Raw genomic sequence first — 14,165 nt, forward strand, 5'->3', positions numbered from 1 at the left:
AACCGAAGGATGACAGGTAAGCACACTTTACTTAATTATTTATTTTTTCTGAATTTCTCAATAACAAACTATTGGCTTAGGGGTGCCATGAAAACAATGCTGATAGTCTAGGGCGTCGTGATTCAAAAATGTTTGGGAACCACTGCCCTAAGACACAGATGCCAAGTCTACCCAAAAATATGAGGTGAATAGTATGGAACCAGCATGTGACTAAGGGCCTGATTCAGACCCAGTCGCAAGCGCTGTGCTCGCAACCGGGTCGATTTTGGCCCAGAGCGCATGCGCACAACGGAGCCGGCTCTGTCATGCACATGTGTGAGACCCGGATAGCGATGGGCAATCCGTCGCTCCGGGTCTCGCACCAAAGGGGGCATGCTGTCGATGTTGAGTGACAGCACGCCCCCTTTGGTGGGTGGGCAGGGGGGGTGGCTGCCCAGACGGAGGCGTTCCCATGCTCTGTTTGAGCCGAAAGCTCTCTGGGGCTTGCGGCCACGAGACCCTACCACAAGGGTCTTGTCGCAAGCCCGATGGTTGCGATGGTCTTGACCATCGCCTCCATCATTCTGGCCACTCGCATTAGCTGTGGGTGGGAACCCACAGCAATGCGAGCGGCCAGGAGGCCGCTCCATAAAAAAAAATAAAAGACACCCTGATTCAAAGCGAGCGCTCTGTCAGAGCGTCCGGCTCTGAATTAGGGCCACAGTTCTTATCAAATTATTTGTATTTATTACCACGTCACCACACACAACACAGAGTTTTACAATGGAGTCATAAATTTAAAGGATTTTTTAAAAAATAAGATTAATCCACACAAACGTAGATTTGATTTTACAGCTATGTTATGGTAGAATCATACAGTTACAAAACGTTACAATCCGATTTGTATAAGGGGAAAAAAAAAGTCCAATTGTATATTTATATTCGAACTGTATGTATTATGTGTCACCCACAATGGTTTACAGTATTGTACAATTTGAGCAAATTTAGTAAAAGTATATTAAAAAGTGGAAGAAAGAGGACTATTCAGAATATAATTATTTAGTTAAAGATGTAGTTAAGATGTAGGTTGCAGAAGAGTAGCCCAATAGTAAATGGTTTGCAGTTCGGAAAGGATCAAATTTTTAGTCAAAAGTTTGCTGATAGTTGCCTGTGGAAGCGCTTGCTGTTTACAGTGTGATGAGTTGATGTTCCTTCTCCAAGGGACATGATTGAGTTCCAGCTGATGAAAAAAATTGGGTACACAGGCTGGATGAAGGAAGAATGAAACTGATGCAGAAGTAACATATTGTCTGATACCTCGTGGAAGGACAGACTGCCTGCATCCCAGTCTAGAAACACACCCAGTTTCTCCTGCTGTCCTGTGGCTACCAAAACTCTTTGCCCATCATGCCAGGCATAGCAGCGGGTACTGCTCCACTCTAAGCACCAAGACTGTGAGTTTCTTCCTGCCAAACAGTAGCTCTGGTGCCCTTTGCGGGCGATATCATGGTAGGTGACACCCAAGTTTACACGATTTCCAGACAAATGTACCTCCCAATAGTGACGCCCATGGGCCATTGGCTGCCTACCCAGCACTTGGGTGTAATGATCAAATCTTCTTGGGTGTTCTGGGTAAGCCTGAGGCTGCAGCTTGCACAGAACTCTGCGATTTTCTTGCATAAGACATAAGTTATGATGGGCAGTGTCTGGGTCCAGGCTGATATCACGGTAATCTGGATACAAGAAGGTCATAGGTCACAGGTCATTGAAATGAATTATAACAAGTAAGGGTGTTGGGGAAATTTGACACGTAAAGGGTAAGATGAGAAAAGATTCTTGTAATAAAATGTCTTACACTGGAGGAACTCTGCTCTTACACGTGGGATCAATGGCAGTAGTGGGCTTCTCCATAATTTAGGTTGTAATATGGGACAGCTGCTATGTGTGGTCCACACTATAGAACAAACAAAGTACATAAGTGAGGTAAGGCAAATAACACTTCATTTACTATATGGGCGCAATATGCTGTTCTCCTTGTCTCAACATACTGTGCTGTACCATCCTTCTTGTCTCAACATACTGTGCTGTACCATCCTTCTTGTCTCAACATACTGTGCTGTACCATCCTTCTTTCCTCAACATACTCTGCTGTACCATCCTTCTTGTCTCAACATACTGTGCTGTACCATCCTTCTTACCTCAACATACTCTGCTGTACCATACTTCTTACCTCAACATACTCTGCTGTACCATCCTTCTTACCTCAACATACTCTGCTGTACCATCCTTCTTGTCTCGACATACTCTGCTGTACCATCCTTCTTTCCTCAACATACTCTGCTGTACCATCCTTCTTTCCTCAACATACTCTGCTGTACCATACTTCTTACCTCAACATACTCTGCTGTACCATCCTTCTTACCTCAACATACTCTGCTGTACCATCCTTCTTGTCTCGACATACTCTGCTGTACCATCCTTCTTTCCTCAACATACTCTGCTGTACCATCCTTCTTTCCTCAACATACTCTGCTGTACCATCCTTCTTGTCTCAACATACTGTGCTGTACCATCCTTCTTGTCTCAACATACGGTGCTGTACCATCCTTCTTGTCTCAACATACGGTGCTGTACCATCCTTCTTGTCTCAACATACTGTGCTGTACCATCCTTCTTACCTCAACATACTCTGCTGTACCATCCTGCTTTTCTTAACATCTCTGTGGTACCATCCTCCTTATCTTATCATACTCTGTGATACCATCCTTTTTTCCTCAACATACTCTGCTGTACCATCCTTCTTACCTCAACATACTCTGCTGTACCATCCTTCTTACCACAACATACTCTGCTATTCTCAACATACTCTGCTGTACCTTCCTCTTTACCTTATCATATGCTGTATCCTCCTTACCACAATATACTCTGTGTTGCCTGCCTCCTTACCTTATCATACCCTGTATCCTCCTTACCACAACATACACTGCAGTGCCACCCTCCTTACCACAACATACTCTGCTGCAACATCTTCCTTACCACAACATACTCTGCTGCACCATCCTCCTTACCACAACATACTCTGTGGTACCATCCTCCTTACCACAACATACTCTGCAGTGTCACCCTCCTTACCACAACATACTCTGCTGCACCATCTTCCTTACCACAACATACTCTGTGGTGTCATCCTCTGTAACTCAACTCAAGCATGGTGTCAGCCACCAGATCTTCGGATCTGCCTGCACTTCAGGCAGATATGCAGACGAGATGAACGATGAGAGCGGGCAATAGTGCCTACACACTGGATTATTTGTCATTCTGATTTGCCTCAAAGCGACAAATAGTCCAATATATCGTCTAGTGTGTATCCAGCTTTAGGGTGCCTTGAGGACCAAGTTTGGGAATCAATGATGTAATTCATTCAAAAAATATAATGTACTCGACGCTCATTTGAGTTGTATTCAGCTTGGTAGACCTAATAACACTTAAAACACCCAGCAGTATTGGTCTTTCATAGTGCTCACAACTGATATACAAATTTTGGATGAGCAGTAAAAAAGTGCATTAGGCATCAGAATGGCTTGGCACACCGCTGCCCAACCTCAGTCATACATTCCTCACCTTGCTGTACCAGCCTACCCATGTGATCAGCACACAGTTCCAGTAAACACTCCTTAAAGTTCGAGACAGCTGCATAAAGTCCTGACCACTTGTGATCCTGAATGTAAGTTTCTTCCTCCTGATATGACAAAATAAAGAATCAAAAGATCCTAAAATAAAAGTACTTGCAACCCAACAACTACATACTTTTTATTTTAGCGTGTCTTCCATTTCATGTATCTACCTGGCAGCACACCACTGCATAATATCTGAATCTGCAGAGCCTGATTTAAAGTTGGGACCAGAACATCTTTACTGTTCTTAAACACAAATAAAAAACACGTGTCACCTCCCACTTAAATAACCCAATTAAGTAGGAGGATGATAACCGAGGCCCTGTAAGAGTAAAGAAAATCGGCTAGCAATAGGCTTTTCTAGGTAGGGCTGGCCACACTATAACAGGAAGCCCTGTAATTTAGGGGTCACCTATTTAATTTTTTTTTTGTACTGATGCTGCTTTTGCCATCATCACCAGCATAAATATTTACAGCAAGCTTTGGAAAATAATATGCTCCTCCTAAGAAGTATTTCTAGAGATGCAGCCACCTCTAACTAGACTGCATATCCAGGGGTGTGCTACAGATAGGTCTGGATAGCCTTTCTTTAATAAACTTGCACGTGAACCCCTCGATCTGCCTCTCCAAGTACAATGAGCTACAAGTTCAACTTACTATACTATCAACTCTAAAGTTGGGTGTATATTCTGCACATGCATGGTGTAAAAAAAAGTGTATTTTTTATGCACCGCAAATGGATTTATGTTCAACTCTAAATCAGGCCCAATGTGGTTTAATTAGATTTTTCATGCTTTAGCTGAGAATAAGGAACAACACAAATAATACATATTGATATGTACAGTTGATCCCTACCGCTGTCACAAGCTGGTCCTGCTGCTGATCTGGAACAACCTGGGCAGAGGGCAGTGCTGTCATGGTAAGGCCTTCCCCCAGTTCATGGCTGTTTACATTCTTCAGCACTTGGCTTTCTGCCTGTTCCAGCATCTGCAGTAGCCGGAACCCTGAGGCCTGCAGGCTTCGCGCCATGTCCGAGAACCCCTGGCTTATTACTCTGCGTTGTTTGGCATATGACACCTGTGGGGGTGCAGAATTATATAATCAGCTCAAATACATTTGCCAACTCACATTATTTTGTTTCAAATAATTTGAATCATTTATAGATTCTTCTTATTTTAAGTAAATGATCATAGATTTCTGCCAGAGCATATAGGTTTGCAGATAAAAATGGTGTACTCTTCATAGGTTGCACAGATTACAGTTTGTGGAGCAACACTGGTACAAGATTCATTGTCGTGCCAAGCCATTTTCCCTCTGCAAAAGGGCTTGACTATGCCCCACCCAACCCTCCGTTAACACCAGATTGTGTGGGCTGGTTTTCACTACAAGGGAGAAAATTACTGGGCCTAGTGCATTAGAGCAACAGACAAAAATATTTTTTAAATTTTTAACTACATTTAACACTATACTATATTTACTCACGAATGTTGGGTGGAGCTCCAAGGACTGCTTTCTTACAAAGGGGGTAACACTTTATTTTTGGTGATCCAACAGTGAACCAATATATCTATCATTTTGTGCATCAGTGCCCATAGAAAGGAGACACATCACACTTGGAATTAATGAGTAGGGACAGGCTTCTTCTAGCCCAGGGTTTCCCAAACTCACTACTGGTCAGATCTTAAGGATATCTATGCTTGAGCACAGGTGACTTAATTAGTACCTCATTCAATTGATTTAACCATCTGGACTCAAGCATTGATATCCTTAAAACCTGGACTGTAGTGGTGGAGTTTGGGAAACTGAACTAGCCTATAAAACTGACCAAAAGAGAACATAATTATTATTATTTATTAACAGTTTCTTATATAGCGCAACATATTCCTTTGCGCTTTACAATTGGAAACTGGGTAATAACAGACAGACATATAGTTAGGAAGACCCTGCTCGCAAGCTTACAATCTATAGGGAAATAGGCATTGATACACAAGGATAGGTACTATATATTGCATTTTGGTCCAGCCAGAATGCAGAGTTTCTTGGTGGGCTGTAAGATCCAGTCACACAGGAATGTCAGGAGGATGTGAAAGAAAGACAATGTGTGAGGTTGTGTGTGGACTGTGAAAGGGGATGTAATTAGATATGGAAGCTATGAAGGTTATGTGGACGGTTCTGGAATCTAATAAGCTTGTCTGAAGAGGTGAGTTTTCAGGGAACACTTGAAGGTTTGGAGACTAGAGGAAAGTCTTATTGTGCGTGGTAGGGCATTCCACAGAGTGGGTGCAGCCCGAAAAAGTCCTGTAACCGTGAATGGGAGCAAGTAATGCCTAGGGATGAGACGCAGATCTTGTGCTGAGCGGAGAGGACGGGTTGGGAGATATTTAGAGATGAGTGAAGAGATTTATGTTGGTGTGGTTTGGTTAATAGCCTTATGTGTAAGTAAAAGTATTTTGTATTGAATACGGTAGAAAACTGGCAACCAATGGAGGGACTTACAGAGCGGAGCAGCAAACGAAGAACGTTTGGCAAGATAGATCAGCCTCATAGCTGCATTCATAATAGATTGTAATGGCGAGAGCCTGTAATTTCGAAGACCAGTAAGGAGACTATTGCAATAGTCAATGCGGGAAATAATGAGCGCATGGATAAGAGTTTTTGCAATGTCTTGTGTGAGATATGGTCGAATTTTGGATATGGTTTTTAGATGTATGTAACATGATTTTGAGACAAATTGAATGTGGGGAACAAAGGACAGTTTAGAGTCAAGGATGACATCTAGGCAGTGAACTTGTGGGGCAGGGTGGATTGTCGAGTTATCAACAGTGATGGAGAGATCAGATTGGTAACTGTTGTTGGCCGGTGGAAATCTAATTAATTTTGTTTTAGAAATATTAAGTTTGAGGTGGCGAGATGACATCCAAGATGAAATGGCAGAAAGTGACACGGACCAATACAGATGGTGACAAATCCGGCGAGGATAGGTAGAATTGAGTATCATCTGCATACAGATGGTACTGAAATCCAAAAGAGATGATTAGTTTTCTTCTATAGGTGGTATAGATTGAGAAAAGCAGGGGACCTAAGTCTGAGCCTTGCGGTACTCCAACTGATAAGGTAGCAAAGAGTAGATAGAATCAGAAAAACGAACAGTAAAAGATCCATTAGTTAGGTAGGACGGGAACCAAGAAAGAGCCGTGTCCTTAAGACCTAGGGATTGTAGTGTTTCTAAGAGAAGAGAGTGGTCAACAGTGTCAAAAGCACCAGAGAGATCTAGAAGAATTAGAAGTGAGTAATGGTCTTTAGCCTTAGCAGTGACCAGATCATTCGTAACCTTAGTCAGTGCTGTCTCTGTGGAGTGTTGGGAACGAAAGCCAGACTGAAGTGGGTCCAATAAATTGTGTGAGTTAAGAAAGTGTATGAGGCAGGTGTAGACAAGTCTCTCAAGTAGCTTGGAGGGGCATGGGAGCTGGGACGGTAATTAGAGAGTGTGTTAGTGTCAGAATTTTGTTTCTTCAGAATGAGAGTAATCACTGCATGCTTGAAAAGAGATGGAAAGATGCCAGTAGAGAGATTAGATTTTAGTTAGGGTTGGGATGAGCACAGGAGACAGAGCTTTACTGATCTGTGAGGGTATAGGATCAAGAGGAGAGGTAGAGTAGGAGGATGAGAATATATTATTATCTGGACTGTTAAGAGGCAGTGGGATCTGCTGGATTGGAAGATATTTTTAATTTAGTTATTATCTGACCTACTGCATACTTGCCAATTTTCCCTAATTGTCAGGGAGACTCCTTGAAATAGTAGCAATCTCCCTGAAATGTTTTGTAATCTCCCTGATTGCATCTTACCCACATTTTGTAGCTATTATATGGAACAATGATCCCTATTGCTGGCCATACACTAGCACGATTTCAGGCCGATTGCCTGATTTTCGACACGTCGTACGATGAATCGTGTTGAAATAGTGTAGCATTTAGGTAGGATACGATCCGATGCTCACTCCCGCCGCTCTTAAAACGTATTGTATGATCAGATGTGCAGCCCATCATATCTATCATAATCGTATGCAGATCGTGTGTGTTAAAAAGCACCAAATCGTGCCGTCGGGACTGCTGGGGAGTTCAAGGGAAAAGTTACGATGAATCGCATTGTATTAGTGTATGGCCAGCATATGGCTACATGTATTTTCATATAAGGTTTCTCTTGGCTAATTATACAGAACCACTTGTAAAATACAATCCATGAGCAAAACTAAAAAGTATAATGTGTTTTCATCAACAAATACATCTTACTAACTGCATTGGAGCTTGTTTACATTTGGATTTAAGTAAATTTTATAGCACGCCTCACAGAGGTAGCAGTACACATCCACTTTCCAGCGCGCTCATAGGTGGTGCTTTCACAATCTCCCTGAATGCTTTTTCAAAGAAGGCAAACATGACCTACTGCCATCCAAAAGAAACATTTTTAATTGTGGGTAGAATTATCATTTAAAACTATGAGGAGAATGTAATAGCCTCCATTTTTTTTCTATGATTTTTTTTTTTCACGGTGAACCGCAGGTCTCATCAGGCCTGGATGACAGAGCATGCAGGCACTTGTGGTTCTCCAAGCAACAGCATGCCCTAATCGCCATTACAACTGGGAATGACCGGGCTTGCTGGGTCCTATAATTTGCCAGTAACCCCTTCCCACACACACACTTTTACTATTCTTAACCATACCATTACCTCACATACACCATGGTCCTAGTTCTTCCTGGGTGTATTTATTTTTGTGGGCCTGGCTCCGATACGACATAGGTCCTCAAACTCGGTCCTCAGGACCCCAAATAGTTCATATTTTCCAGGTCTCCTCACAGAGTCACAAATGATATAATTAGCTCCACCTGTGGATCTTTTAAAATGTGTCAGTGAGTAATGAGTACGCCTGTGCCCAGCTAGGTGACCTGGAAAATGTGACCTGAGAACCAAGTTAGAGAAACACTGCCATAGGGAATACAGCCCTGTTCCATCTGGCCTATTGTTGGTCTGGCACTATGGTGGGGGAACCTCACATTGTGGGTTTCCCTGCCACAGTGCTAACAGCCTTGGCTGGCAAAACCTATTGCTGATAGCAGCAATTAAGGGGGAGACTCCAAGCCCTGAGTCCCTACAATTAGACTACGATAGACTGGCAGTGCTAGTGTTTGGACACACACTTTTTAAAATATTTAAAATGAAAATAAAAATACCACAAATCTCTCCTGCACAGGCAAAAAGTCTCACTAGTAAAATCACCTCTGAGGTTAATCAAGCCATTAAATCCCTAAAAATATTCAAAACTCCAGGCCCTGACGGCCTTAGCGGAGAATTCTTTAAAATTCTACGTCCTCGTATAACAGAATCCCTGACTAATATGTTTAACTCTCTACTAGATGGAGGGTCTCTCCCTCAGTATTTTAACTCAGCCACTGTAAAAGTTCTTGCAAAGCAAGGTAGAGATCCCCTATTACCCTCTTCATAGAGACCCGTATCTCTACTTAATGTAGACTATAAATTGCTGACGAAGATACTGACTGAGAGGCTTAAGGTGATACTTCCATCGATCATACATTCAGACCAAACTGGGTTTGTATGGGGCAGGAGCTCAGTTACAAACATTAGGAAAGTCCTCACCATGCTACAATCCTCACAGGGTGCTGAGACAGGTAAATTCCAGGTTCCTGCTATCTCTTGATGCGGAAAAAGCGTTTGATTTGGTGACCTGGGATCACTTGTTTGAATCTTTAAGTCGTTTTGGCATACCCCTCTCTTCTGTAGAGATCATAATGAAATTATATACTTCCCCCATCATCAGGGTTCTCACCAATAGATACATGTCACCCCCTTCTGTATCCAAAGAGGGATGAGACAGGGATGTCCTCTATCCCCGCTCCTATTTGCGATTGCGCTTGAGCCCCTAGCGATTGCACTAAGACAAAATACAAATATTAAGGGCATTACTATCGGGGACCAGGAGTGTAAATTAACCTTATTTGCGGATGACATGATGATTTTCATCTCAGATCCCCTATGTACCATTCCTGCAATTCTAGATACAATCTCCGCCTTCAGCTTTATTGCAGGCTATCGCATCAATATAGACAAATCAGAATTGCTTCCTATTAATGCACCTAACCTCACACCCTCACATCGCTACTCTTTTCACAATCACGACACATAAGCTTAAATATTTAGGCATTTATATACCAGTTTGACTTCCTTCCCTTTATGACATTAATTTTTCCCCACTCCTAAACAGATTACAATCCCAACTTTTAAATTGGAAAGATCTGAAACTTTCACTTCTAGGCCATGTTATAGTGATTAAAAATATAATATTTCCAAAACTACCATATATCTTAGCCAGTCCTTGCCTGTAACACTAACAAAGGCTGATATATTACGCTATATCCAAATTTTCTTTACGCTTATTTGGAAGTACCAGAAACCGAGGATGCCTAGATTCCAGAACATATCTACCAAAACGCAAAGGAGGACTCAGTGCCCCAAATATTGCTGCTTTCGCGAAGTCAGCTTTGTTTAGATATATAGCTGACTGGTTACTTCATACTGATCATTACAACAATCCTATTTTAGAGAAAGCTCTATTTTACCCCTACGCTCCAGCAGCTCTACTGCACACACCAAAACCAAAACTCCCTTCAGCCCTCCACTCCAACATTTTGTTCTGGGATAGGATGTGCAGGCTCGGTTTTACTCGGTTCTTATCGCCACTTTACAGCAAATTCGGATTTATTCTATTGGCTATCCAAAACACGATAGGCGATAGCCAATAAAAAGATCCGAGTAAAACCGAACCCGCTCACCCCATAACGCATGGCTGCAGGTTAATGTACATTTGAAGACAGACCCTTCTTCATCCCCGTATATCCCATTGTGGGGTAATTCAACTTTTCCTCCCTCTCTTGACAACCATCTGTACAAACAATGGACACAGGGTATTATTTTTTCCATCAAAGATGTATTTGACCCAGGTGGCGCTATATATTCATTTACACCTGCAGGAGAAATATGGTCTCCCAGGCCCGTCACTATATCCAATCATTGAATGACCCTCTACGAAAATCAGATACCCCAGACATTCTATCCTGTATTCTCACTTTATGTTGTTCAACTAAATTTAAGATAAAGAACCTTTATGGCTATTTAATCGATTTACCCATAAATGCTTGGTCGACTATAGCACTGTCATGGCAGACAGAAATACCCGATTTACACGACTTTGAATCAATTCTTGCAGGTCTAGATGATGTCCTGCTATGCCTCAAGTCAGCACGGTTACAGGAGATTCACCTTAGGATACTTAACCGTACTTGCATATCTCCTGCTCAAAGGAAACATTTTGTACCATTAGAGACCGGAAGATGAATAAAGTGTAATTGCTCAAATGCCTCTCTTTCTCATAACCTATGGTATTGCAGAAAGATTAACAAATTTTGGAATAAAATCCTATATTATCTTAACTTTATACTAAAGCTTAAAATATCTAAAAATTCTGCCACCCTTCTCTTTGCTGACTTTTTAACATGGGAATCAGAGTCCTCTTTGGATCTGTGGAAACCCTCCTTAAGGGTTATGGTCACAGTAGCCAAACAACTAATCCTCAAATATTGGATCTTAAAATCAGCACCCACGTTGATTGAATGGAAAACTGCATTATTGGAGGTCCTTTACTGTGAACGTTGCATGGCTATCCTTAATGTTGAAAGGGGATTTGGGCTTTCTCAAACAAATGGGAACCCTATATACAGTGTTTAACTACTCAAACTCAAAACAGTATTTGGAAAGTATTTGAGCATACGGAGTGGTTCTAGTTAAGACAGATCACCTAAGATTTCCTGTATGCCTCTGTCTCTCTTTTTAAGACACCCTGTGTCTTTTTCTTTCTCGTCTATCTTGCCTTGGTCATCGGGATTACCCCCCCATCCCCCCTGAAATCATTCTGCTCAACTCTATTTTTACCACACTTTGTATTTTATATCACTTTCTCTTCCTAACAAACCCACCATAGCGACTCAGGGTTACGATAATTATTGTGCAATGTGAACTGCTAGGTAAAATAAATTGCACGTTATAGACTTTATGCTCAAATATATTATATTGATAATTTAATGCAATATATGTAATTTTTGCTATTTTTATGTATACAGTTTGATATATTTTCCGGTATCTGTTTCTGTGTATTTTTGATACACTTTGATTTATTTACAATCTATATTTGCTCTAAATTGAAAAATAAGAAGCAGTGATTTTATATTTGTTCACTTCAAGAAATAATAGTCTTTTATTTGAATGTTTTATTGTATTTAATTCTTGAATTATAAGATGTACATTGTATAACAATTTTTCACTGTTCAATAAACAGATTTATAACAAATAAAAATTTTTGTAAATAAAATGCAGCAAACACACCGGAATAGGCCAAGATGTCAGTAAAGTGTGAGTTTGAAACCCGATGCTCATTGTTGGCAGCTTGGCATTTCTTCTGCCTATTTGGAGACCAAAATTGCCAGAAAAATGCTGCAATTTAGGTCTCTGCAATGTTGAGGTCTATTACATTTCCCCTATGATTACCCTTATATAGGGGCACTGAGATGGGGGGGGGGGGGGGGGGGGGGGAGTAATAATTACCCAAGCCCTAGCTTGATGGAGGGGTCCGTTGGGGGGGCCAGGGCCGCCGCCCCCCACACGCTGCAGTTTGCTGGGCTACGGAGTGACCAGGGAGGCAGCAGCAGTCTCCTCTGGCTATGTTGGAAAGAGGGGGCGATTACGCTGATCGCACCCTTCCCCCGATTTGCCCAGCTCTCTATGGCTCTGCCCTAATATGATTTCATGTAATCAAAGAAACATGAAGCTAGAGTGCTATTGAGCATGGGAGCATTTCAGTGCTACAATGTATCATTATCAAGATAACCTGATAAATGTACAATGTAAACCCAAACCATTGATTCATGTAAATACATTTTTATATTCCTCTCATGCTACACTTTGGGCCTGATTCTGGAGTCAGAGGCAAGTCTAAATGTGGACGGATCTTGCAAATAACTGCAACCTGTACATGTGCCACATAAAACAATCACAGATTGCGCATGCGCTATACCATGCATACTCAACGGACAGAGGGCCTGATTCATTACCGTTCGCAACTGCGATTACGGCCGCAATCGGCCGATTGTTGCGTCCTGCGCATGTATCACAGTGTGTGTATCGACCACTACGATCGGGACCGCGATTGCAGTGACTACACAGACCCATCGCAGAGTGATTGACAGGAAGTGCCATTTGTGGGTGGTGACGGGGTGTGGTCAGTGAAACACCGTTACGGTGGCTGCGTGCGTAATCACTATTGCTATCGCAGTTGCAATCCGTAGTGAATCAGGCCCAGAGACAATAATCGTGGACTGGCAATACTCGCATTAGCATAATGAAGTCACAGGAAAGAGGCCACAGATGCTCCCATCGCAGCACCTTATGGCTCATAATGATGTCTGGTGCTTCCCCTTTAAGAATTATCCAAATCCTTCACAGGGGTGCAGTGTAAAAACCTTATTTTATTGATCAGCTTTAAGTAGAATTTTAAATGCAGAGCAGAAAATAGAATGATATTAGCTTAGTAGTCAAGATAGTTTAATTTTAACATGGAAATTTCAACACCAGAATATTGTCAGATTAGTCTGTGCAGAAATGCCAACCTTTGTGTGTACAACAAGCCCCTCTAGAGCACAATACAGATTAGAATTCAGTAGTATACTGGGAATACTCACTTGCACACTGGTGACTTCTTGGCTGTCTCCGCATATAGGAGGTAGATCAAATGTGTTACTATTTTCGCTTTCAAGGTTTCCTTCAGGCATGTCTTGCTGACAGACATCTTTAAATGGTATTCCCACAGTCTTGGCTTGGTTGCTGAGAGCTGTTATCCCCTCACTTGATTCTTGAAAGTTGGAGAAGTCTTCCACCATTTGTGAAAGAATACTGTTCTTGCAGAGCCGTGGTGAAGAGTCTGGTCGAAAGGTGGAACGACACTGGGGGCAGGAGGTAGGCATTCCCTGTAGAGACCAGCATTGCGTAATACATGCCAAGCAGAAAGTGTGCCCACAGGGGATGGTGACAGGTTCACGGAACAGGTCCAGGCAGACCGGGCAATACAAATATTCAGAACAGAGAAAAGCAGCAGTCGCCATCTCAGAATGTGAGCATACTGTACAAACATTGAGCTGGATGGGAAGTAGCAGGACAATGGCAGGATATATTCTTATCTATGCACCTTCCTCCCTATTAGCACACAGCTGCAAAGATATGGGCAGGGAAAAACAGCACTGACATATATACTACTTTTAAATAATTTATCACACTATCTAATTTAAGTATCTCTGCGATAAATAATCACCCTTAATACGAAATGTCTTTCTGTGGATACAGCTGGATGTAGATGTTAGTCACAGAGACAGATAGACCTTCAAACATG

General features: G+C 42.0%; 1 protein-coding gene across 1 annotated transcript; it reads right to left on the minus strand.

The window, feature by feature from the left end:
- Nucleotides 1-427: 427 nt before the first annotated feature.
- LOC148511799 (E3 ubiquitin/ISG15 ligase TRIM25-like) lies at nt 428-13,965 on the minus strand. Its single transcript, XM_088482535.1, has 5 exons — nt 13,462-13,965; nt 4,509-4,730; nt 3,601-3,718; nt 1,835-1,933; nt 428-1,712 (listed from the first exon to the last, which is right to left on the minus strand). Exons 1-5 carry the CDS (start codon nt 13,879-13,881, stop codon nt 1,126-1,128), a joined length of 1,446 nt encoding a protein of 481 aa, XP_088338661.1. The 5' UTR covers nt 13,882-13,965; the 3' UTR covers nt 428-1,125.
- Nucleotides 13,966-14,165: the final 200 nt, after the last annotated feature.

Source organism: Taudactylus pleione, unplaced genomic scaffold (genome assembly GCF_031769625.1).
Source record: "Taudactylus pleione unplaced genomic scaffold, aTauple2 ptg000290l, whole genome shotgun sequence".
Classification (NCBI taxonomy): domain Eukaryota; kingdom Metazoa; phylum Chordata; class Amphibia; order Anura; family Myobatrachidae; genus Taudactylus; species Taudactylus pleione.